The sequence below is a fragment of the Lemur catta genome, chromosome 3, assembly GCF_020740605.2.
Source record: "Lemur catta isolate mLemCat1 chromosome 3, mLemCat1.pri, whole genome shotgun sequence".
Classification (NCBI taxonomy): domain Eukaryota; kingdom Metazoa; phylum Chordata; class Mammalia; order Primates; family Lemuridae; genus Lemur; species Lemur catta.
The window spans coordinates 103825989-103849782 of NC_059130.1; the positions used below are offsets into that span (position 1 = coordinate 103825989).

At 46.9% G+C, this 23794-nt stretch overlaps 1 protein-coding gene across 3 annotated transcripts; it reads right to left on the minus strand.

The window, feature by feature from the left end:
* Positions 1 to 1973: 1973 nt before the first annotated feature.
* TMEM39B (transmembrane protein 39B) lies at positions 1974 to 20942 on the minus strand. 3 transcript variants are annotated; one of them, XM_045548409.1, is made up of 9 exons: positions 20790 to 20942; positions 18964 to 19090; positions 18219 to 18438; positions 17561 to 17644; positions 17085 to 17239; positions 8636 to 8972; positions 7575 to 7762; positions 4226 to 4346; positions 1974 to 2418 (listed from the first exon to the last, which is right to left on the minus strand). In XM_045548409.1, exons 1-9 carry the CDS (start codon positions 20791 to 20793, stop codon positions 2176 to 2178), a joined length of 1479 nt encoding a protein of 492 aa, XP_045404365.1. In that variant the 5' UTR covers positions 20794 to 20942; the 3' UTR covers positions 1974 to 2175. The 3 variants fall into 3 exon arrangements, with proteins under 3 accessions (XP_045404365.1, XP_045404367.1, XP_045404366.1); XM_045548411.1 differs by having other exon boundaries at positions 18964 to 19098; positions 20790 to 20899; XM_045548410.1 differs by lacking the exons at positions 18219 to 18438; positions 18964 to 19090; positions 20790 to 20942 and adding an exon at positions 17761 to 17821.
* Between the last annotated feature and the right edge of the window lie 2852 nt (positions 20943 to 23794).

Here is a 23794-nt window from a genome sequence, read left to right on the forward strand (position 1 = left end):
CTTATTTTTTTTATTTTTTTGCAGAGATAGGGTCTTGCTGTTGCCCAGGCTGGTCTAGAACTTCTGGCCTCAAGTGATCCTCCTACCTCAGCCTCCAAAAGTTCTAGGATTACAAGTGTGAGCCACCACACCCAGCCTTGTGTGGCTTTTGAATCACGGAATTTATGGTTGGTATAAATTAGGCCTCCCTTTTTTCATAATGACATGCCAATCCTCCTGTCCCCCACCTCAACACACAGAGCCAAGCTATGTCTTCAAGACATAGGGGGCCCTATCTTTTCAAGTAGAATAAGGGACCTGGAATCTGGTCCCCTGGGTCCGTCTTAACAAATTGCCAATTCTGGTTGTGTGCCTGGCCCATTAAAAGAAACAACTCAAAGACAAACTCTAGGACTCAAGGTTAAGAAAGAGAGTACTGTATTTCTCTTCCTACTGCCATTGCTCAAGTTGAGACCTCATCACTCTCCTGGTCTATTTTGCAGGCCTCCTCACTGGTCTCCTGCCTCCAGACTCTCCTACTCCCATCTACTATCTCCTTAAAGTAGGGACCTTACAGTGTTCCTCCTCTGCTTAGCAACTTCCTACTCCCTGCCCTTAGGTAATGTCCAAACATTCCAACTAGGCAACCCAGGCTCCAACCATATTTGGGGAACTATTTTGACCCAAATATGTTCCTATCTTCTTTGTGTCTTTGCATGTGCTGTTTGCTCTGCTTGGAATGCAATGCACTCCCTTCCCCCAAACCATGCTCACTCTCAGGACCCAATTCAACTATCAGCTCTTCGGAGAAGCCTGTCTTTCCAGTGCCATGAACACTCATTTTCCATAGCACTTCACACCCTAATTAACTCACATGTCCACCTCTTTCTGTTGTCTATGGGACAGTATCTTCCTTATCTTTGTAACTATCTCAGTGTCTAGCACAGTGCCTGCCTCAACAGAGGCACCGAAAACATTTGTTGAGCTGTCTGTGTCCCATAGACCACTGTGAGCTCACCTACATGCCCTGTGGCCAACATGGGCTCAAGGAACGTGGGCTGAATAGATGAGAATGGCTGTGATGGTCTGCTGGTCTGCGGTTCCTCTTTGCAGCCCCTGAACCCTGCACCCTATGCCCATAGGAGCCACTGACACTCCAAACAGCTTTGTTTCCACTCAAGCAATTAGCCCTGCTCACACACACACCCTTGCTAGCCTAGGGCCATTTGTCTTCCCTGATTCCGCCTCTGCTTATCTTTCTCACCTCACTTTCCTTATCTTCCCTGTTCTAGGAACCACATTCTGTTTACCCTCCCCAAAAGGCACCAGGATGTTCCAAATCTATGTGCTGGCCTTGATGGGATAGTGGTGAGCACAGCCACCTTCCAAATGCATGTGCTATTGCATATACCTGTTTCTGTCATTGAAATGCCTTTCCCCCTCTTGTCCATCTAGGAAGTGGCTAATACAACTCAGACTGGGACTACAGGCTGGGACTATAGGCATGCACCACCACGCCTGGCTAACTTTTCCATTCTTTTTATAGATGATGTCTTGCTATGTTGCTCAGGCTGGTTTTGAACTCCTGGTCTCAAGCAATCCTCCTGTCTCAGCCTCCCAAAGTGCTGGGATTACAGGCGTGACCAGAAATAAATTTATGCTCAGCCCTACCAATTCCATGGGCAGGTCACTATAACTCTCTGAGCTCCAGTTCTTCATCTATGGGAGTAACAGCACTTACCACCTAGGGTTGTCACAAAAGTTAGACTACGGCAAGGCCTGAAACACACAGAGACCAGCATCTGGTATATGTGGCAAGCATTCAGTTGGTAGCAGCTATCATGGCCTCTGGTGCCTCCTCATCTCCTCTCCAATGGAGAAGGCAGTGCCCAGAGGCTTCAGAAGCTGCATGTGGGGCTTCCTAGCCCAGAATCCCACACCTCTGCAATGTGCCTCACAGGCAAGAAGGGAAAGAACCACAGGACACAGGCTTGTTGGGAGTATAAAAATAGGACTTTTTTTTCCTCATTATCACATCAATTATCAAAGAAACAGTACGTAACAAAAATACAAAGCTCTGGTGGATTTTTTTGTCTTTTTTTTTTTTTTTGCCCCCCATCCACTCCTCCCCAACAGCCCCTTGCCAGGGAGCCCCTGGCCGAAGCCTGGATGCTGTCCCTGAGGTCACCCTAGGGCTCAGGAGAACCGGTGGTCCAGGTCTCTCTGGGGACTGGCCGAGTACGAGTAGGCCTTGCCCAATACCAGGCGGTCCCGAAGCAGTTTGAAGAAGGCATAGTAGTTGCTGAAGAGGATGAGGGCCAGTGAGATGGTTTGGTGCCACTTTTCAGAGGACATCAAGGAGTACAGCTGGTAGACAATGACAGCGCCCTCCAGCAGCAGGAGGATGTTGAGGATCCGCAGGGGTTTGCTAAAAAAGAACTGCCCAGAAAAGGGTAGGCATGGGCTAGAAGGTATGCTTCAGAAAGCTGCCTCTTGGATGGGGGTTCAGGGTAGGCCAGTGAAGGGGACAAGCTCTTGGGACCCCATGCAGACTTGGGTGAAGAGGAAGACTTTGTAGGGTTGGGTGTGGACTCTGCCACCTCATCTGCCTTTGCTTGTGGTGTTCCTCCTGGGAGGGAGGACCGCTGCTTCCCATGTAAGTTGTTTAAGATCCTCTTCAACTTCTACCTCCTCCAGGAATCCTTTTTTGAGAGGTCTTACTTACTCTCTCAAACTCTTTTTCTGGTCTAAAACCAACACCTTTTTATATGTCATCCTCCTGGGTATTATTGAGCCTGAACAAATTAGAAACTTAAGACATGGGCATGGAAAGTTATTATAGACTCTACAGCTTGAGTTACCTAATACTTCATGTATAGCATCCCTAGCTAGGCTGGAAGCTATCAGGGGACATGATAACGCCTCACTCTTATCTGGAGTTTCAGGGCAAGGTAGAGTATAGGGACTCAAGAAAAATTTCTGATCAGTTCAAAAGAGTGCTCCAATGTCTAGGGATCTCTATTCTGTAGGGGCCAAGGTATCTAAACCTCAAGAACTGCTTAACAGGATAGGAGGAGAAGTGGCAGGAGATGGGGGTGCAGGAGATCAGATGCCAAGCTCAGCTCTGCATCTGACAGGCTGCAAGACTTTGGACAAGTCCATCTCTGAGTCTCAGATTTCTGAACTGTGAAATGAAGATATCAGCCCAGATCACTGATTTCTGAAACTGTGTTTCTTAGAGCCCCAGGTTTCAAGGGGGTCCCTTAGGGCTGGGCATGGTAGCACACACCTGTGGTCCCAGCTACTGGGGAGGCTGGGGCAGAAGAATCACTTGGGCTCAGGAGTTTGAGACCAACCTGCAAAATATAGCGACTCCCATCTCAAAAAAAAAAAAAAAAATTAAAAATAGGCTGGGTATGGTGGCTCACCCCTGAAATCCTAGCACTCTGGGAAGCCGAGGCAGGAAGATCACTTCAGCTCAGGAGTTGGAGGTTGCAGTGAGCTATGATGACACCACTGCACTCTAACCTGGGTGACAGAGTGAGACTCTATCTCAAAAAAAATAATAATAATTAAATTAAAAATAAAAAAAATGGGGGTCCCTTAGGAACTACTGCTGGGGTAATCAGGAAGTGAAGAGGGGTCCAACTCCTTCAAATAGAGCAGTGCCATGAGGTCCTATATATTGGACTGGTCTGTGTTGGAAAAAAGGATTTTGATAGTAAAATAAATAAAATGGAGACCACTGGCCTAGATGATTTTCAGCAGTCCTTTCCATGTCTGAGTCATGAGCTGTTACCATTAGTTCCCAAGTGTACCAGTAAGGGAACAAGTTAAACTCTCTAAGCTGATTTCAGTATCTGAAAACAGGGATAGCCCTGGCATTTCTCTCACATAGAAGGTTTGGGGGAAGACTGAATAGGAGGGTGTATGGAAAGGGCTTAGCCAGTGTCTGGCACTAAATAAGGAATGAGATAGTTATTATTTTTACTGCCAAGAACCCCTTTTTTTAATTGTGTCATTTCTCCCACCATCCAATGTTTTGAAAGATCTGTTACTGCATAAGCTGCAGTTATTAAGTGACAATTTGTATGGCTGTCCTTCTGCTGCATGTGTGCATGTCTTCTTTGGATCTGGGAAATACTGAAAATACCCTTTTCTTGCTATGACATCACCTTCCTGCCCTGCAGATCCTCCCACCTTCTAGATCAGGCCCCACCCCTCCTTCCCAGGGGAAGAGACTCACGTGGAACCGGAAGTGGGAGACGTCGGAGGGGATAGCCACATTGTAGTGGCCCACTGCTTTGTAGACGTTCTTGCTGTGCTTCACCAGCACGCCCTGCGGCCACATGCATTCTTCAGTCCACCTGGAGGCACAGCCCAACAGCGCCCCTTATCCCCAGCTCACCCAGGAACGAGGATACTAGAGATTGGGCAGAGGGTGATCACCAGGGCACTACTCCCATTTCTATCACTTAGACACAGTGACTTTCCTTTTCTGGGTCTCAGTTGCCTCTCTGTAAAATGGGGTAAGAACCATGAGAAATTCACCTCACTGGGAATCTGAAGGTCTAGGGCTGACACTACTTACTGAGGGATTGTCAAGAAAACCCTTTTTCCTCTCTGGATACACATGCTTCATCTGGTCTGACCTCTAGACTCCAACTGGTTCACCACACAGCTGCCTGAGTGGTCTTTGTAGAATACCAAGCTGAGCCTGACCTTCCTCTGCTTAAAACCCTTTAAAGACTTCCCAGTGCCCTTGGGGTCAAGGTACCAAGGATTTGGCATGGCCTCTGAGGTCCTGTGTGGCTTCCACAATTCCTGCCATACAGCTCATGCTCAAGCCACTCAGAACAGTTTCTAATTCCTGATACTGCTTCAAATCTCTCCGTAAGCCAACTGGATTGCCCTTCCTGATGCCTTACCCTTCTGGTAAGCTCTTCATCATCTTTCAAAACCCAGGCTCCTCCAGAAAGCCTTGCTCAAACTCCCCAGAGTTCAGCATCCTTTCATTGTTCTCTGAATCTCCTGCCACATTCCTTAATGTTTGCCATTTATTTATTGCCCTGTCTGTATCCCCTCACTAGGCTAGAAGCCCTTGAGGGAGGGTGTCTAATTCATCCCTGTGTCCTCAGAGCACACCACAAGACCTGGCACAGAGAGGGCCCAGTGAGCACATTGAATGAGATGCCAGGAACAGAGTGAGCATTCTTCCAATGTTTTATGAGATCTCCCAGGGACCCCAAAGATCCTGGGCCAGAGGACTGAGAATCACGGCCTAGAAGCAGAGCCCTTCTCAATCCCACGCTCTTGCCTCATTGATTCATTCATTTAAAAAATTGTTACCGTGTTATACGCAACAACGTGGATGAGCCTCATAGACAATATGGTGAATGAAAGAAACTGGACAGTGGAGTATCTACCATACAATTTCACTAATATGAAGTTCTAGAATAGGCAAAGCTAACCTATGGTGAAAGAAAGCAAAAAGTTGTCTTGGGGAGAAGAGGTCACTGCGAAGGGCCATAGGGAAGTTTTCTTAAGGGTGGAAATGTTCTATATCTTGATAGGGGTGGGTTACGTGAGTATATAAGCCTTCATCAAAACTCAAAGATTTGTACATTTCACTGCATGTCAATTTTGCCTTTAAAAAAAGACTATAAGGCCGGGTGCGGTGGCTCATGCCTGTAATCCTAGCACTCTGGGAGGCCAAAGTAAGAGGATTGCTGGAGGTCAGGAGTTCGAGACCAGCCTGAGCAAGAGCGAGACCCCGTCTCTACTAAAAATAGAAAGAAATTATCTGGACAACTAAAAATATATATAGAAAAAATTAGCTGGGCATGGTGGTGCATGCCTGTAGTCCCAGCTACATGGGAGGCTGAGGCAGGAGGATTGCTTAAGCCCAGGAGTTTGAGGTTGCTGTGAGCTAGGCTGACACCACGGCACTACCCTAGCCCGGGCAACAAAGCAAGACTCTGTCTCAAAAAAAAAAAAAAAAAAAAAAGTACTATATACAAAAAACACAAAAATTTGCAGTGTGTCTATTATAAGCCAGGCACTCTGCCATGAATGAGGAGACAGATAAGGGCTAGACAGGTCAGGGCCCGACCTCCAGCTTTTAGAACTGGAATGGCAGCCAGGTAATCAAGCAAACACAGTAAAAAGCAGGAGGTGTGATGATCATGGTATTATGGGGCAATGATGGGAGGGGAAAGGCACCAAATCCATTCTGAGTGGTCAGAAAAGTATTCCCAGAGGAAGCAAAATGGTAAAGGATGAATGGGAGTTAACCAGGAGAAGAAGGATGGAAAGACCATTCCAAGCAAAAGACATAACACGTGCAAGCGCCTGGATACAGAAGCACACAATGCACATGAGGACCTGAAGAGGTCTGGTTTGCTAAGGGCAGAGTAAGAATTGGTCATGGTGAGAGATAAGGCAGAGAAGGCCAGCAGGACCCAGTCCATCAGCTGAGAAGCCACGGAAGCACCACAGTGAGCTATGGCAGGCTTATCCTCATTTTCAACTGTGTTCTATCTTTCTACTCCTCCCTCTCCTCAGAGCCCAGGGCTAAGCCAAGCCTTCTTCTGGCCCATTTGGCAATGCCCAGTCCCATTTCTGGACCTCCAGGACAGAGCCTGAAAGGGACCCTGACTGCACGAAGGGCCAACACCAGGAAGCGTGGCACCTGTGCGCTCCCTTTGCGTCTCTGCTCCCTGGTGGGGCCTCCTCTCTGCCAAGCCTTGTCCTGGGCCCAACACTCAGATGTGCTTCAGAGGTGGTCCTGGCCTTGAGAAGCTTCCAGTCTACAGCGGGAATACAGGCAGGAAAATTAGTAAAACCTGGGGTAAAAACTACTTTGATAAAGGGCTCCTAAGCAGGGTGACTTCTGCCTCTCCTCTGGGTACAGTGCCATCCTGCAGCTAGGCCTTTTTCGCCCAACTCATCTTACTTGTGTACATGGCTACCTCCCCCACCAGACTGTGAACTCGTTAATAATCTCATCTGTCATTTCCTCCCCACGGTCCTCCTTCCCTGGCCAGCATTCACCATCTGCTAACACAGCACCATATCCTGTCACCAGAGCACACCTCAGAATGGGTCTCTCCACTGTTCAAAATCCTCTCCGTCTCCCCTTGGCCCATAGATCAAAATCCAAGCTCCTCTGCCTGACACACAGCACCAGGCCTGGTATGGACTGGGTAGAAGTAAATGTGTGCTGACGGAGTAGGTGACCTAATGATTACGTGGATGAGTGAGCAGGTGAGAGAGAAGTGAAGCATGAGCAAGTCAGTCTATGACTGCTAAATAAGTGAGTCAGTGAATGGGAACATCAGTGAGTCCATGAATTTACCACCTGTTCCCCTCCCATCTCCCGTACATTGCAAATTACCCAAGGACAGGGAACGTGTCTGTCTTGGGCTCCACTGTACCCCACTCTGGACATATAGCCTAATACACAAGACATGCTCAATAACTATTTGCTGGATGAAAGAGTTAATGAGCAAGTTGGTGAGAGACTCCAGATGCTAACCAGGAGGGCTGGGGTTGGGCAGGGCAGGGGTTGGGCAGAGCAGGCTAGGGCGACTCACGGGTGCTGGAGCACATTGGAGCACAGAGCTGGGTCCACCTTCTGCCAGCAGCCCAGGTGGGCGGCGGCCTTGTGCAGCAGGTCACAATAGCTGGCAGGCAGCAGGTGCTGCATGAGGATCACTGAGGTGCTAATGGACACCAGCAGGAAGAGTTCGCAGGACCAACGTTTGTCATAGTAATGTGTGTTCTGGGGGTAAAAGATGTGGATGAGGCCTGGGACACCCATAATGGCCTCACTCCCTCTCCCTTTCCTCATTCCCCGTCTCATACCATAGGACAGTCCTTGAGGAGACCCCAGGGTAGCCTGAAACCAAGACTCAAACTCCTAACAAAGAAGGCTTAGACCCTGTGCCCACACGTCAGTTTTCTACAAAGAAAAATTGCTCCCACAGCCCCCTACTCTGAGCCAGAGCAGAGGCCCTGGGCTCCAACTGCCCTGAATTCAAATCTTGGCTCTTCTATTTTTAAAAAAGAGTTAAGTACAAGATCAGTCTCCTCTCCCCCGAAGTTCAAGAAACGCATTTTAGGCCGGGCGTGGTGGCTCACGCTTGTAATCCTAGCACTCTGGGAGGCCGAGGCAGGAGGATTTCTTGAGCTCAGGAGTTTGAGACCAGCCTAAGCAAGAGCTGAGACCCCATCTCTACTAAAAATAGAAAGAAATTAGCCAAACAACTAAAAATAGAAAAAATTAGCCGGGCATGTGCCTGGCGTGTGCCTGTAGTCCCAGCTACTCGGGAGGCTGAGGCAGGAGGATTGCTTAAGCCCAGGAGTTTGAGGTTGCTGTGAGCTAGGCTGATGCCACGGCACTCTACCCAGGGCAAAAGAGCGAGACTCTGTCTCAAAAAAAAAAAAGGAGACATACTAAGTGACTGAGGACCAGGAAAAAAAAATAAAAATAAAATAGAGACAGTAGTCACTCTAGCTCTCCAGAGAAGAACAGATGAAATAAATCTCATCCCCAACAGCAGAGTCAGTTATGCAAGCAGGAGTGCTCACAAGGGGTAGGCAGCAGGGCAGGGTCGCAGCTAGGCCCTTTCCCTCCCTGGGTTGAGCTACGCACCTTCACAAACCAGACAGGCACGAAGGCCACGTAATAGGCACTCAGCATGGAGCTGACCAGCACTTCCTTCATGCGCCAGTTGAAGTCCATCTTGAGGAACTCCACCTCACTGCGGATGAGGCTAGGCGACAGGCAGCAGGCATGGGTGGGCATGGCATCTGGGCCATACAGCTGTCTCGTGTGCTGCTTCCACGTCTCCCGCAGTGTCAACAGGTAGTCCCGGCTCTTTGCCAGGCCACTGACCGCCTCCCGGGGCCCCATAGAGCCCATGTGGCTGAACAGGCTCGTCTTGCGGAGATCACAGTTCAGCTGCAGAAACGGAATGTACATCCCAAACCTGCTGGGGAAGATGGTGGTGAGGGCAGGCCTGCCCACGGACCAGAATCACAAACCTCAGCCACTGAGGGGAATCTTCTTTCCTCCCTGGGCCTCAGCTCTCCTGGCTGCTCAGAGGAGAGAGTCTACCCACACTTCCATCCATCCATCCTCCCATTGGATGGTCATTCAACACATGTATTATTACTGAGTGTGTGCCCAGCACTGGGGACACAGTGGGAAGCAAGAGATAAGTCCCTGCCCAGTCCAGCAATGATGAACAATAATCATACAGCCCATATTTACTAGGCACAGCCTATGTTCCAGGCACTGTACTAAATGCTTTTCCTGCATCCTCTTCTTTTTTCTCATAACACTATGCATTAAGTATTGTTATTTTTTCCCTTTTCAGCTGAGGAAGTGGTGCCTCAAAGAGGTGAAGTAAATTCCCAAAGATCACACAATTGTAAGGAAGTAAGAGAGCCAGGCTTCAAACCCAGAACTGTCTGGTACCAAAGATCAAGACAGATATTCAACAAATCATTAAGAGTAATTAATTATAAAGTATATACAGTGCCACAAAAGAGAAGTAGAAGTTGTTACTGGTACATGTATGAGGCAGCTCTTTAGTTTATAGAAGAGGGCAGTTGAAAAAGCATTATTTATTGTGTGCCAGGCACTAAAATGGGCCTTTCTGTTTTTGAGATGGAGTCTCACTCTGTTGCCCTGAATAGAGTGCTATGGCGTCAGCCTAGCTCACAGGAACCTCAAACTCCTGACCTCAAGCAATCCTCCCGCGTCGGCCTCCCAGAGTGCTAGGATTACAGGCGTGAGCACTGTGCCTGGCCTAAAATGGGTTCTTGAACAGAATAAATCCCTTCCCCTGAGCAGCACCTGTAGGGAAGGACTGAAACAAATTAGTCAAAGGTTTTTGTTTTTGTTTTTAGAAACAGGGTCTTGCTCTTGTCACCCAGGTTGGAGTGTAGTGGCTTGATCATAGCTTACTGTAAACCTCGAATTCCTGGGCTCAAGCAATTTTCCTGCCTCAGCCTTCCAAATAGCTGGGACTACAGGTGTGTGCCACCATGCCCGGCTAATTTTTTTATTTTTTGTAGAGATGGGGTCTGCCTATGTTGCCCAGGCTGGTCTCAAACTCCTGGGCTCCTGTGATCCTCCTGTTTTGGCCTTCCAAAGTGCTGGGATTATAGGCGTGAGCCACTGCACCTGGCCTCAAGGAGTTTTTTGAGTGTGTGACTAGTACTGTGTGAGATGAAAACCAGATGGACCCATACCCTGGAAGAATAATTATAAAAACTGGGTAAGTGCCAAGCAAAGTCCATGGCACATCATTATTTTTTTTTTTTCCAGACAGGGTCTCCCTATGTTGCCAAGGCTGGTCTTGGACTCCTGGCCTCAAGTGATCCTCCCGCCTTAGCCTCCACAGGCATGAGCCACCATGCTTGGAGTAGATACTTTTATAAGTATTCCTTTTTTTTTTTTTTGTTACCTTGAGGCCTCTCAATTTCTCTAAGTCCCCAGAATTACAAAGCCCCAGAAGGGTTCCTAGGCTGCCCCCAGGAGTTAGGGCCAATGACAATGCTACATTTCCTATCGACAATAATATTTTCTTTTCCTTTTTTCTGGGGTCCCAACAAGGGATATGAGTGTTCCAGAGCAAGCAGCTTAGCCTCTTTGGATGGGGATGCTACCATCCTTCTTGGGGTAAGGTTAATAAATAAGATAACTTAGAGAATTATGGTCAAGAGCATAACCTGTGGGATCAAATAGGCCCAGATTAAAATCCCAGCTCTGCCAGTTACTAGCTCTATGATTTAGGGCAAGAGAACTCTGGGCAACTCTCTTGAGCCCAGAGTTCGAGGCTGCAGTGAGCTATGGTTGTGCCGCTGTACTCCAGCCTGGGCGATAGAGCAAGACCCTGCTTCTAGAAAAAAACTGAAAAAAGAATCTCCTTGACTTTGCCTCTAAGAAAGATTGCAAGGCCAGGCATGATGACTCATGCCTGTAATTCTAGCACTTTGGGAGGTTGAGGTCGGAGGATTGTTTGAGGTCAGGAGTTTAAGAGCAGCCTGAGCAACATAGTGAGACCCAATCTCTAAAAAAATACAAAAATTATCTGGGCCTGGTGGCATGTGCCTATAGTCCCAGCTACTTGGGAGGCTAAGTCAGGAGGATCGCCTGAGCCCAGGCATTTGAGGTTGCAGTGAGCTATGATGATGCCACTGCACTCTACCCCGGGCAATAGCGACCCAAAGACCCTGTCTTAAAAAAAAAAAAGGACTGCAGATAGGTTCTATGGGCAATTAAATTATTTGGTGACAGTAAGTGACTGCTCTGACAGGTCAGAAGTTAGAAGCAGCTTCATATTCAAGATAACAAGATTCCCTCCCATCCCCTCCACCCAATGCATGACTATATAAAAATAGAAAATAAATCCACATCAGCAAAAAAATAGGAGTGGGGGTCATCAGTACACAACTGATTTTGACAAATTTAGAAAGCAGATGGAGACATGTTGACAGATGAGGAAGAAGCCATCGTCTAGAACATTGCTTTCCAACAGAAATATAATGAGAGTCACATACGTAATTTAAAATTTTCTAGCAGCCACATGAAAAAACAGAGGAAATTGTTATATTCTATTTTACTTAACCCAACATATACAAAATATTATCATTTTAACATATAATTTTGCTTGTTTGTTTACTTAAGAGACAGGTCTCACTCTGTCACACAGGAAGGAGTGCAATATTGCACTCATAGCTCACTGCAACCTCGAACTTCCTGGTCTCAAGGCAATCCTCCCACTTCAGCCTCTCAAGTAGCTGGGATTACAGGCATAAGCCACCATGCCTGGCAATGAAAATTTATTAATGAGATGTTTCACTTTTTTTCTTTTTTCGTACTAGGTTTGCAGAATCTGGTGTGTATTTTACAATTAGAGCACATCTCAGTTCAGACTAGCCTATTTCAAGTGCCCAATAACCAGAGGCGGCTAGTGGCTGCTAAACTGGAAGGCATAGGTCTAGAATATGCCATGTGAGGACTGCACTGGGGGTGGGAACTTCTCTGCTGAGAGTGACCCAAGAGAGACTCTGGCTTGAAATGGGCACCTTTAATAGAGGGTAGAAGTGAGAAACAGGGTGAATAAATGGGATTAAACAAAGATCCATATTTATTTATCAGAGTCAGTCCCTTTATTCCCCTACTCACCTCATACGCCCCACCCTGAAGGATTCTTCTCTAAAGATATTATATAAATTGTCTGAGAATCGAGGTCTCTAACAAGGGCATCTTAGAGTAAAACCCCTGTCCCCTTTATGGCCTATGGAGACCCACAGCCTGACAACTAGCACCTCCACTCACTCATCCTAAAGCAAAGCCAGCCAGTCAGTGTGTTCTGGCTCATGTACTTAAACTCCCAGTCAAACCTCCCACTCAAACAATGGCAGAGGGAGAGAAAATGCACTCCTTCTACTCAATCCTTCGTTCTTAAATATAAACAGACAACCAAAGAAACCAACTATACTTGGAGAACTAGCAGCATGAAACAGAAAAATTGACCCCAGTGGAAAGACAAAATTGAGGGAAATTAAGAGATTTTTAAAACAAGAACAGGATGCTATAAGAAACAATCAGAAAACAAGAAAAAGGCCTTAGAGATGAAAAAACGATGGCTGAAAACAATCTAGAAGATAAAGTTGAGGAAATCTCTCTAAAGCCAAAGGGGAGAGAGACAGACAGAGAGAGAGAGAAACAGAGAGAGAGGGAGGGAGGGAGAGAGAGAGAGAAATGGAAAATACAAGAGAAAATAAAAGAGAAACAGATGACCATCTGTGAGGTCTACCATTGATGAACAGAAGTCCCAGAGAGAATAGAAAAAATGGAGAGGAAGATATTATCAAAGAAATAATAGAAGAAAATTTCCCTGAGCTAAAGAAGTGCCCAAATCTCCAGGTTAAAAAAGTCCTAGAGTACTGATAGGATGAATGATAAAAGCTCCACACCAGGCACATTCTTGTAAAATTTCAGGTAATTAAAAGATAAATAGAATGCTCCTCAATGCTTTTAGAAAGGAAAAAACAAGTCATCTACAAAGGAATTGGAATCAAACTGGCTTTACACTTCTTACCAGCAACACTGGATGCTACAGAAAATGGAACATCTTCAAAATTCTGAACTTGGAAATCTATATTCGGCCAAACCACCAATTAAGTATGAGAGCAGAATAAAGACATTTTTAGACATGCAAGGACTCAGAATGCATACACCTCCCAAATATTCATTGTTAAGGAAATTACCTCATAATGTACTCCAGCAAAATAAGGGAGAAAACCAAGAAAGAAGAAGACATGGTATCCAGGAAACAGTGGACACAACCCAGGAGAGTGAGGAAGGGAAGTCCCAGGTTGAGAGCTGTACAGCAGGCCTAAAAGGCAACCACTCCAGACTGGAACAGGAGGATGGAGGGCTCCAGGAAGGATGTCTCTGGGGGGTAAAATGGACACCAGGCATCAGGTAGCATGACTGAGAGGCTGGATAAACTTGAGGATATGTTGAAGGCCCATCATTCTTTTGTCAACAAGAAGGAATTAGAAACTCCAAGAACAATAAAAAGCTGCATAAGAAAGTTTACAATCTAAATATGAAGCAAACTAAAATGGGATGTGATTTTAACCAATTGATGGAATGTGAGTAAAGAGAAACTATTTGACCTTGATGCTAGAAACATTCTTCTACCAGAGGCCCAAGATTGTGACTCAGTAACTATAGAGAAGGAATATCACCTATGCACACTGCTAGGCCCTGCAGTGAATGACATCTTCATATCCATAATTATATCAAAGCTACTTACTGGTTTTTAATTTTTAGAATTAGCCTTAAAGAATGGAAGACTTAAATATGGTTATATAGGAGAATGTGAATGTCAAGCTTCACAACATAAAAGTGCAGCTTCCAGGAAGTGAAAGGAGGAAGAGGGAAGTAAAGGTGGATGGGTAGGGTACCTAACATTCTTGTCTTACATGAAAGGGATTCAAGATACTATTGTTGATGGAATAAAGTATAGGCATACTTATAATACTGACAAAGATAAGCAATAGAAAATTAAAAATAATAACAGCTATCAAATAATGGGAACAGTAGGGATGGGAGGATGAGCTAAATCTTCATCTGTCATTGCAAGGAATATGCGTGCGCATGTGTGTGTGTGTGTGTGTGTGTGTGTGTGTGTGTGTGCGCGCGCGGTATGCTTGTATATGCATAGAACATTTATTTCCAGGATATACAAGAAACCAAAAACACCAGTGATACATCTTGGAAGGAAAACTGGATGGCTGGGAGGCAGCAGTCAAAGGGAGAATTTTTCACTCTATACTCTTATACCATCTGAATTTTAACCATGTAAACTGATTACCCAATTATAAAAATCAATAAATACATTTTAAAAAGAATAAACAAAAGCATAAGGATACTAGAATTATGGGGATAACTCAAAAAACACAAAACCAGAAAGTGAAGGAGAGTGCTTCTGAAGAGTGGGACTAAAAATTTGGAGGGTGGGGTTAGAGGTTAATGCTTTCTATTATAAGCTTTTTAGCACTATTGGATTCAATTTACAATATAGTTATGTCAATAAAATTTTTAAATTAAATAATAAAAAATAAAGCAAAATATATCTACATCCAAGGAGAACAGACTCACCAGTTAGTAACCATAAACTGTCAAATTAAGCCACTACTGACTAGCACTCTGGGAGGCCGAGGCGGGTGGATCGTTTGAGCTCAGGAGTTTGAGACCAGCCTGGGCAAGAGTGAGACCCCGTCTCTACTAAAAATAGAAAGAAATTAGCTGGACAACTAAAAATATATAGAAAAAATTATCCAGGCATGGTGGCGCATGCCTGTAGTCCCAGCTACTCGGGAGGCTGAGGCAGTAGGATTGCTTGAGCCCAGGAGTTTGAGGTTGCTGTGAGCTAGGCTGACGCCACGGCACTCTAGCCTGGGCAACAGAGTGAGACTCTGTCTCAAAAAGAAAAAAAAAAAAAAAAAGCCACTACTGAGTTTTAAACAGTACAACCCTTTTGAAGGACAATTTGTTAATATCTATGAAAAATGTAAATGGATACATCTCTTGGTGCAATAATTTGCTTCTGGGAATCTGATGAATACTGGACATGTATAAAAACGAGTGCAAAAGAATGTTTCCCTGGCCGGGCGCAGTGGCTCACGCCTGTAATCCTAACACCCTGGGAGGCTGAGGTAGGCAGATCATTTGAGCTCAGGAGTTCGAGACCAGCCTGAGCAAGAGCGAGACCCTGTCTCTACTAAAAATAGAAAGAAGTTAGCTGGACAACTAAAAATATATAGAAAAAACTAGCCGAGCATGGTGGCACATGCCTATAGTCCCAGCTACTCAGGAGGCTGAGGCAGTAGGATTGCTTGAGCCCAGGAGTTTGAGGTTGCTGTGAGCTAGGCTGACGCCATGGCACTCTAGCCCGGGCAACAGAGTGAGACTGTCTCCAAAAAAAAAAAAAAAAAAGAACGTTTCTTGCCTCATTGTTACAAATAAGGAGAAGCTAGGAACAAGTTAAAAGTTCACCAATAGAAGACAAATAAATTGTGAAAATTCTACACCATGGAATACTATGAGGCCATTAAAAAAAATGAGGCACACTCATATGTATTGCCATGGAAGAATATCCAAGTTATATGATTACATGAAAAATGCAGTAAATTGTATAACATCATGCCCAATATAATCCCATTTTTGTTCTTAAATCATATGTGTACTTATACAGAAAAAAATTTGGAAAAATATGCTGCAAATAATGTATTTTCCTGGGAGAATGAGACTGTGGGACTTTAATTTTCTATGTTAAAAGTATCTATATCAGATGATAAACTATCCGTGCTTTCCAAAAATCTTCTTAAAAAGCTTCTATAAAGTTCACTGTTTTTATAAAACACATGTATCACTCTTGTAATTAGAAACTAAAGGACAGGCAGGGTGGCTCACGCCCTGGGAGGCCAAGGTGGGAGGATCACTTGAGCTCAAGAATTCAAGACCAGTCTGAGCAAGAGCGAGACCCTGTCTCTACAAAAAATAAAAAAATTAGTCGGACACAGCGGTGAGCGCCTGTAGTGCTGGCTACTTGGGAGGTTGAGACAGGAGGATCGCTTGAGCCCAGGAGTTTGTGGTTGCAGTGACCTATGATGACACCACTGTATTCTATGTGAGGTGACAGAATGAGACTCTGTTTTAAAAAAAAAAACAAAACACTAAATATAATTGAAGCAAATATAATGAGGCTCCCATGGCAGTGCCTTTTTGGTCATGCAGCATAGAAAGGGAGAAATGTCCAGTTCTGAAGCATCCCAGGGACCTGGGGTGGCCCAACCTGAGGAAGTCCAGGAACCAGAAAGCCCAGGGTTGGGTAATGACTGTTAATGCCCAGGCAGCCAAGAGCCTGACACAGGAGCAGCCAGATTGGGCATCTCACCAAAGTCCTCCCTGATTCTAGGCCAGAAAGGGGTACTCCTGGGCTCTTCTCAGATACTGTCTCTCCATCCTCAACAATCTCGGTTCTGGTAAGATGGAGGCAGTGAGCAAAACAGACATACACACGTGCATGTGCAGACACACACATACACACATATATGTTTCATGCACAGACACCACAGAGACATGCAAACATGCAGATGCTTGCCTGCACACAGACCCTGGGAGGTACTGAAAGATTACACAAACACTGAGATACAAAAAGAGAGACATAGAGAAAGAGAAAGAACCAGAGAGAGAGGAAAGGAAGAGGGAGGGAGACAAAGCCCATGCATTCCCCCTTGGGAACATTCCTGTGGGTTATACACACAGATCTGAGTCCCATTCTGACCTCCCCCTCAGTGGGAGCTGGGGTAAATTATGCTGCCTCAGTTTCTTCTGAAAAAGAAGGCTCATTATCCTGATCTCAGGGGGATGTTGTGAGACAACGTGAGAGGATACTATTGCTGCCTACCTCCAGTCTTCTAGATATGGAGGCCTGGTGACCCATCCACACTCAGGGCAGAGGTCAGGACCCAGGTGCTAGGCAATGAGGGGTGAAGTGAAGGGTACTCACGGATAGCAGAGGAACAGGAGGTTCAGGAAGGAGTAGGTCCTGAAGAGGTGGATGAGGGATCGGCACAGACTCCAGCCTGTTGCCGTGAGAACGGTGAAGCGGGTGAGGAACAGCATGATGGAGCGAAAGAGGGAGACCTTCCCCCTCTGAGAAGCCTGGGTCAGGGTAAGATATGACGGAATGGGGCTTTGGATGGAGGCCACAGGGCCTGTGCCCAAATCCCACCCAGCATGGCCTGTGATCCCACCCAGGGAAAGGTGGCACAGCAGGTTGGGCAGAACCTGGCAAGGTGAATCCTTCTTTCTGATGCCCAGTAAACTACAAGAGCCGAAGGGATGTGAGTAATGTTCTTCAACCAAGTCCAAAGGAGCCCCAAGGAAATACCTCAGGGTTGAAGGGCTGGGCATATGTCATTGGCACCCCCAGGGGAAAAGGGAAGTCCCAAAGTTCCTGGCCAGCCTCTGGGACCCAATCACCTCCTTCACGATGGACCCAATGAAGCGGCGGCCCAGAACAATGGTGGTCACCATCAGCAAGTTGAAGTCGATCAGGTGGAAGTTCTGTCAGGAGGCAGAGGCCTGGGGGTCATGTGGGCCCCTTGCCCATACACAGGTTTTTCTCGTACCCACCTCCCCCTGCCCAGTCCTTTGCACAGAGACTGTCCCCATTCTCTGACCTTCATCTGCCTCCAGCTGAGTCAGGCCAGGAAATTACCTAGAGGAGTAGACCAGGACCCAGAGAAGGGAAGTGGGACAGTCCCTGGGGATAAGAGAGTGGTGTGTGAGCCCTCCTGCTCTGATCACCCATGCCCCTGTCTCTGCACCTATTCTTCTGAACAGAGCTCTTTCTACCCCTTGAAACACTCATGTATGCCTGTGGTTCATCTCCCCTACAGGACTTAAAACTCAGCACCTTTAGGCAAAATCTGTGTCAGATTCATCTCTGCAACCCTTCGATGCCCAGTGTGGTACTAAACACACTAGGAGCATTCAGAAATCATCAGTTTCCTGTTCCTTCTACACCTTCCATGCTCAGCACGCACAGGGCCAAATGCACAGTGGTGTTTGGTAGGGCTATGCTAAACTGAAATCAAACATCTCACACACACATATACGCATACATAAGGGCACCTACCAGGGAGGTGTGGGAGGGCGGGTGGGAAGGTGGATACCACCACACTGTCTTGTAGATGTTGATGTAGTGGACGAAGAGGGCTATTAGCTGGCAAAAGAAGAGCTGCAACTCAAACAGAATGCTGGCCTGGACTGGCAGCTCAGGGATCTTGCAATGCTGTAGAGGCACGACCGTCTGGGTGGCCAGAGGGGGGCTGGACAGCCCTGTCCCAGAACTGCTCCTGGGGATGGGGGAAACAACATCAGGAGCTGACCTGAGAACCCTACAAAGAAGGGCTTCTGAGGCACAGGACTGTGGGATAAGATCAGAAAAGCAGCTCATGGCAAGGACGGAGTCCCCCTAACCCTGCTTGTCAGACACAGGAGGCAACAAAGTCTTTTCCTATCCCTAACCTTATTCATGTCTTCCAACACCCCCTAGGAGGGAAAGAATTATTACGTTCATTTTACACATGAGGAAAATGAGGCCTAGAGAGGGGAGGCAACTTGTCCACGGCATCAGCAAAGCCAGAATAGAACTGTAATTGGAATCCAGGCCTTTGGGCTTATGTTACCACGTCCCACTGCCTCTGTCCAAGTGACAACCTTTAGCTGAGCTCCCTCTGGGTCTTTCTGGCTGCTCACTTCCCTCTAAGCCCCCATCTGGCATCCAGGATATCACATCCTAGAACCCAGTCAGGCAGAGCCTTGTCCACACTGCTCCTGGGAGCCCACAGTGAGGGGTGAGAGACAGAGAGGTGGTTTACCTGGTGCGGGAACGGACACTGGTCACTGATGCGCTGGAAGTGTGGCTCCCACCAGAGCCCCCTGAAGATCCTGGCTCACAGAGTGGATTTCGGCAGTAAGATGTCCTGTTGGGACCTCTTCGTCCTCCTGTGGGGCTCAACGTAAAATATATCCTCAAGCCAGGGGGCATATATCAAGGATAACAGCGATGATACTGGCTACCAGTCACTTGGTATCCCATTGTATCATCTAATCTGCACTGAGCCCCCGCCTACCTCTTCCACCTCATCTACCACTCTCTGCCTCACTCCTCCTCATGCCATGCTCTAGGCATCTGGGCCTTTGTTTCAGCAAGCCAAGCTTCTGCTACCTCTTGCACTTGCTGTATCCTCTGTCTGGAGAGCCCTTCTCTGACTACCATTTATGAAGTAGCTGCTCCCATCACTCTCTATCTTATTTCTGGTTTTTTCCCACAACAATTCACTCTCTGAAATTATCTCATTCATTTGTTAACCTGCTTACTGTCTGTCCCACTAGAATGGAAAGTCAGTGAAGTTACTAATCTTATGTCTTTTTCACTGCTGTATCCCCTATCCCTCCTACACCAAATATATATATGTATATAAATATATGTTTTTAAAGCAAAGTATATTTTGATGAGTGACTGACCCCAGCAAGGTAGGTTTTTCACAAATTAGGAAACTGAGCTTATACTGTGTCACAGACAGTACTGAGGCTAGGTCCTGTGCTCTCAGTTCTGGTACACACTGGGGCCCATTCAGATATAAGTTTCAGGAGACTTATAATTTTGGGCATCTTTGAGATAGCTTTTTCTTCCAGGGCCCCATGATCCAGCTCATTGGGCAGGACCTAGGGCCTGAGCACAGGATCAGTGATATGGCTTGGAGAATGCTGTGGTTCTGGACCCAAAGCTTGGACCCACAATCTGTTTCCCTAGGCTTAGCAGTCTAGCCCAAGCTCCCACGTACCACCTTGCCCAAAGGTCCTGTACGAAACTCCTAAGCACCTAGTCAAAGTAATAACCTGCTCATACCGCCTCACAGCAACACAGCAGCCTCCGCTCACACACACACACACACACACCAAGCCCTAGCAACTCAGGTCAGAAGCTTTTCCCACACTTTTCCAAAAAGTACCTGTCCAGTAAGGGGCTCTGCCCTCACCAAGCCCCCAGACCAGAAGCTCTATTCATATTCTATTATACTTGGCTTAGAAAACCCCACACAAACACTCTAGCCCAGAAGCTCTGCCCACGCCCACTCTCCTCTCTTTAGCAGCTATGCACCCACATAAAGCCCCTCAGCCCAGAAGCCCCGCCCACACGCAACTGTCAGTCCAGAAACCCCGCCCACAAGCCAATGAACGCCCTCCCGGCCCTGAAGCCCCACTTCAGAATAGGCTCCCTTAGTCTGAAGAGTCTTCCCGCCCCACCGCCTCCAGTATAAGCCCCTCCAGCCCAGAAAGTTCGCCCCCGCACAAGCTTCTCCAGCCCAGAAGCTCCGCCCTTAGCACGAAGGCAACGCCCACCAGTACGTTCCGCCCCCATTTCTAGCCCCGACTAGCGGGTCCTCACCAAAGCCCAAGCCCCTACAGGCCTTCGTTTGAGAAGTCCCGCCTACCACCCCAATGTCCCGCCCCCACAACAGAGGCCCCACCCCGCAAAACGACAGGAGGGGGCGGGGTCCCGTCTGCGCCCGCATCCCCTCCCCTCCCCTCCCCCTCCCCTCGCTGGGATCCTGTCCGCGTGGGGCAGCAATTAGCCGCTAGGCCCTCCTAACCCCCGCGCCCGCCCGCTCCCAGGCCGAGCCTGACCCGCTCTGCTCACCCATCTCCTCCCCCGGCGCTCTCCGCTTCGCCGCCGCAGCTCCTGCGGGCAATATGTCGGAGGCGACGGCGGCCGAGAGAGGACTAACCGCCGCAGCCCAGTCCGCGGGTATCAGCCGCGCGCTCCCGCCTCGCCGCTAAATTTGCATACAAGGCGGGCTGGAAGCTGGGAGCGCGCTTCTTAAAGGGGCCGCCCTGACAAAGGCTGTGCCTCCGCGCTCTTTGTCTCGCGGTCCCCCACGCCCTTCCTGCAGCTGCCGCTGAAGAGACCCCAGAGGAAGGGCAACCCACCTCTTCTTCTTCCCGTGCGTGCCTTCTCCCAGCATCTCTTCAGGCCTAGGCGGGGGCGGAGGGGCAGCGGAACCGCCTCTGCCCCCGCCCGAGATGGCCTGTATCCACGAGTGGCCCATAGCACCTCAACCTTAACGTATCTCAAATTGGGCTTTCATCTTTCTCTTCGACCTCATTGCGCTTTGGTCCACCCCAGTCAAAACCTAGGAGTCACTTTCCCCTTCCCTCGGCCCCTACATCCAATCTTTGCCCTAGTCTTGCTGACCCTGAGTCCTAGATATTTCTCACATTTGACCTTACTCTCTGTTCTCATTGCAGCCGCCTTGGTTCAAATCCTGACTCTGCCATTTACGAGTCTTGAAATCTTCCCTTTTTGTTTTCTGTTTTTGTTGCCTGTTTGGAGATTTCACTCTGTCACACAGGCTGCAGTGCAGTGCAACGAAGCTGAGACTACAGGCATGCACCACCACACCTGGCTAATTTTTTCTTATTTTTTGTAGAGACAGGGTCTTGCTATATTGCCCAGGCTGGTCTTGAACTCCTGGCCTCAAGGGGTCTTCCAGCCTCGGCCTCCCAAAGTGCTGGGATTACAGGTGTGAGCCATAGTGCCAGGCCTCGTTTCTCACTCTTTTTGATGAGGCTGGTAATAGTCATCTTATAGATCTTGGTGAGGACTAAAGGAGATAATGCATGTAGAACAAAGTCTGTTTTAATCAACAGTAGCCATCATTATGTTTGGCAAACACTTAACACAGGGGAAGCATTTAATAAGTGAGCTACTACTAATAATTGTTATTATCATTTCTTCCCTCACAAGACTTATAAACAGTCTTAATCACTTGGTACCTCCATTGCTTAGCACAGTGCTTGGCACATAATGGACATCAATATTCAATTAATTGAATGAATTAGATATTTAATTAATAGATATTCACAGAGCTTACCGTCAAGTGGGAGGAGGTAGACACAAACAAAATTATCAATAGTAAATTCTGTAGTATGTTAGAAGGGTGTGGAAGTGATGGTGTGGAAGAAAAACAAGAAAGGGGAATGGAGGGTTGCAATATTACACATGGCAGGCAGAATAGGCTTCACTGAGGTGACTTGAGTAAACACATGAAAGAAATGAACAAGTCAGTCATGCAGACATCTGGAGAAAGGGGTCATTTCGGCAGAGGAAACAGTCAGTGCAAAGGCCCTCAAGCATGAGGGTGCCTGCTAAATTTGAGAAATAACAAGGAGGCCAGTGTGGCTTAGGTGGAGTAGGCATGACAGTAGGACATGAGAAGGGATAGTTCACACAGGGCTGTATGGTTTTTACTTTGAATGAGATGCAGAGCTATTGAAGGGTTTGAACTTCCAATTTAAAAGAACCACTCTGGCTGCTCGGTGAGAACGGACTGCAGGGGCACAGGGTGGAAGCAGGGAGATCAGACAGGAGGCTATGGCAATGATCTTAGCAAGAGATGGTGATGATTTGTATTAGGTTGGATTCTGGATTTGAAGCTGAAGTCAACAAGATTTGTTGACAGATTTGTTAGGAGTGTGAAAGAGAGGAGTTAAGGATGACTCCAAGGTGTTTGGCCTGGACAAATGGAAATATGGAGTCCAATTCAAAGATGTTTGTTAAATTATGACAGATTTTACACCAAGTCAGCCCTTCCCTTCAGGGGGAAAAGAGGCATAGGGAGAACAACTTTCCCTCACTCACCAAACAGAGAAACCAGGACTGAGATTTCTTTTTTCTAGTTAGAGAAATTCTGATATAAGAGATAATTCTGGCTTCTTTAGAACTGAATTTGAAATATATCTTAATTTATTTTTATTTATTGTAGAGACAGGGTCTCACTATGTTGCCCAGGCTAGTCTTGAACTCCTAGCCTCAAGTGATTTCTGCCTTGGCCTCCCAAAGTACTGGGATTACAGGTATGAGCCACCATGCCCTGCCAACTTTCTGAACCTCCAAAGTCTAACACTACCTAGCACATAATAGGCATTCAGTATGTATTAGTTCAGTTGAATTGAGGAAGCAGCAAACTGGCTCTTGAAAGCAAGGATCATTTGGAAGGGAAGCTAAAAGGCTTCAGGAATATTCTGTGAAAGACTGAGGTTGGGCCTTTCCTGGGTTAACAAGCATTTCTTAGCAATTACCATATCCTAGACACTGAGGATACAGAAGTGAATGAGTGGGTAATGGGGAAGACAAAAAAAAGAATCAGTAAATTTTGGCACAGTGTGATAACAGCAGTTATGTACCAAGTTCAGAAGTAGTCACAAGTGAATGACAAGGGAGGGAGTCAAGAGCTTTCTGAGAGATGAATAGGAGTTTGCCTGTTGTAATCCTATTAAGAGGAAGCAATGGCTTGAGCCTGGTAACTGCCTATGGGGTTGGTAATAGGGGAATGTTTTGGTGTGCATCTGTTACATGGAAGGTGCTGGACTTTGAACATGGTAAATACTCAGGAAATGTTTACTGAATTTGAGGGCATGCATACAACCTAGTATGAAAGGGTAAGGCTATTTGTATGGACTGACATGCACGTGACCCCCTGTGGCTTCAGCCCACCTGTACCAGTCCACTATTGATTTTTTTTTTTTTTTGGTGGCAGTCCAAGATGAAAAATTTTGCCTGCTCAGCATTCATTCCTCCTCCTCCTGGTAAGAACACCGATTTTTCCCTTGGGTAACTACCTTTCTTTCACCTTCAGCCCATGT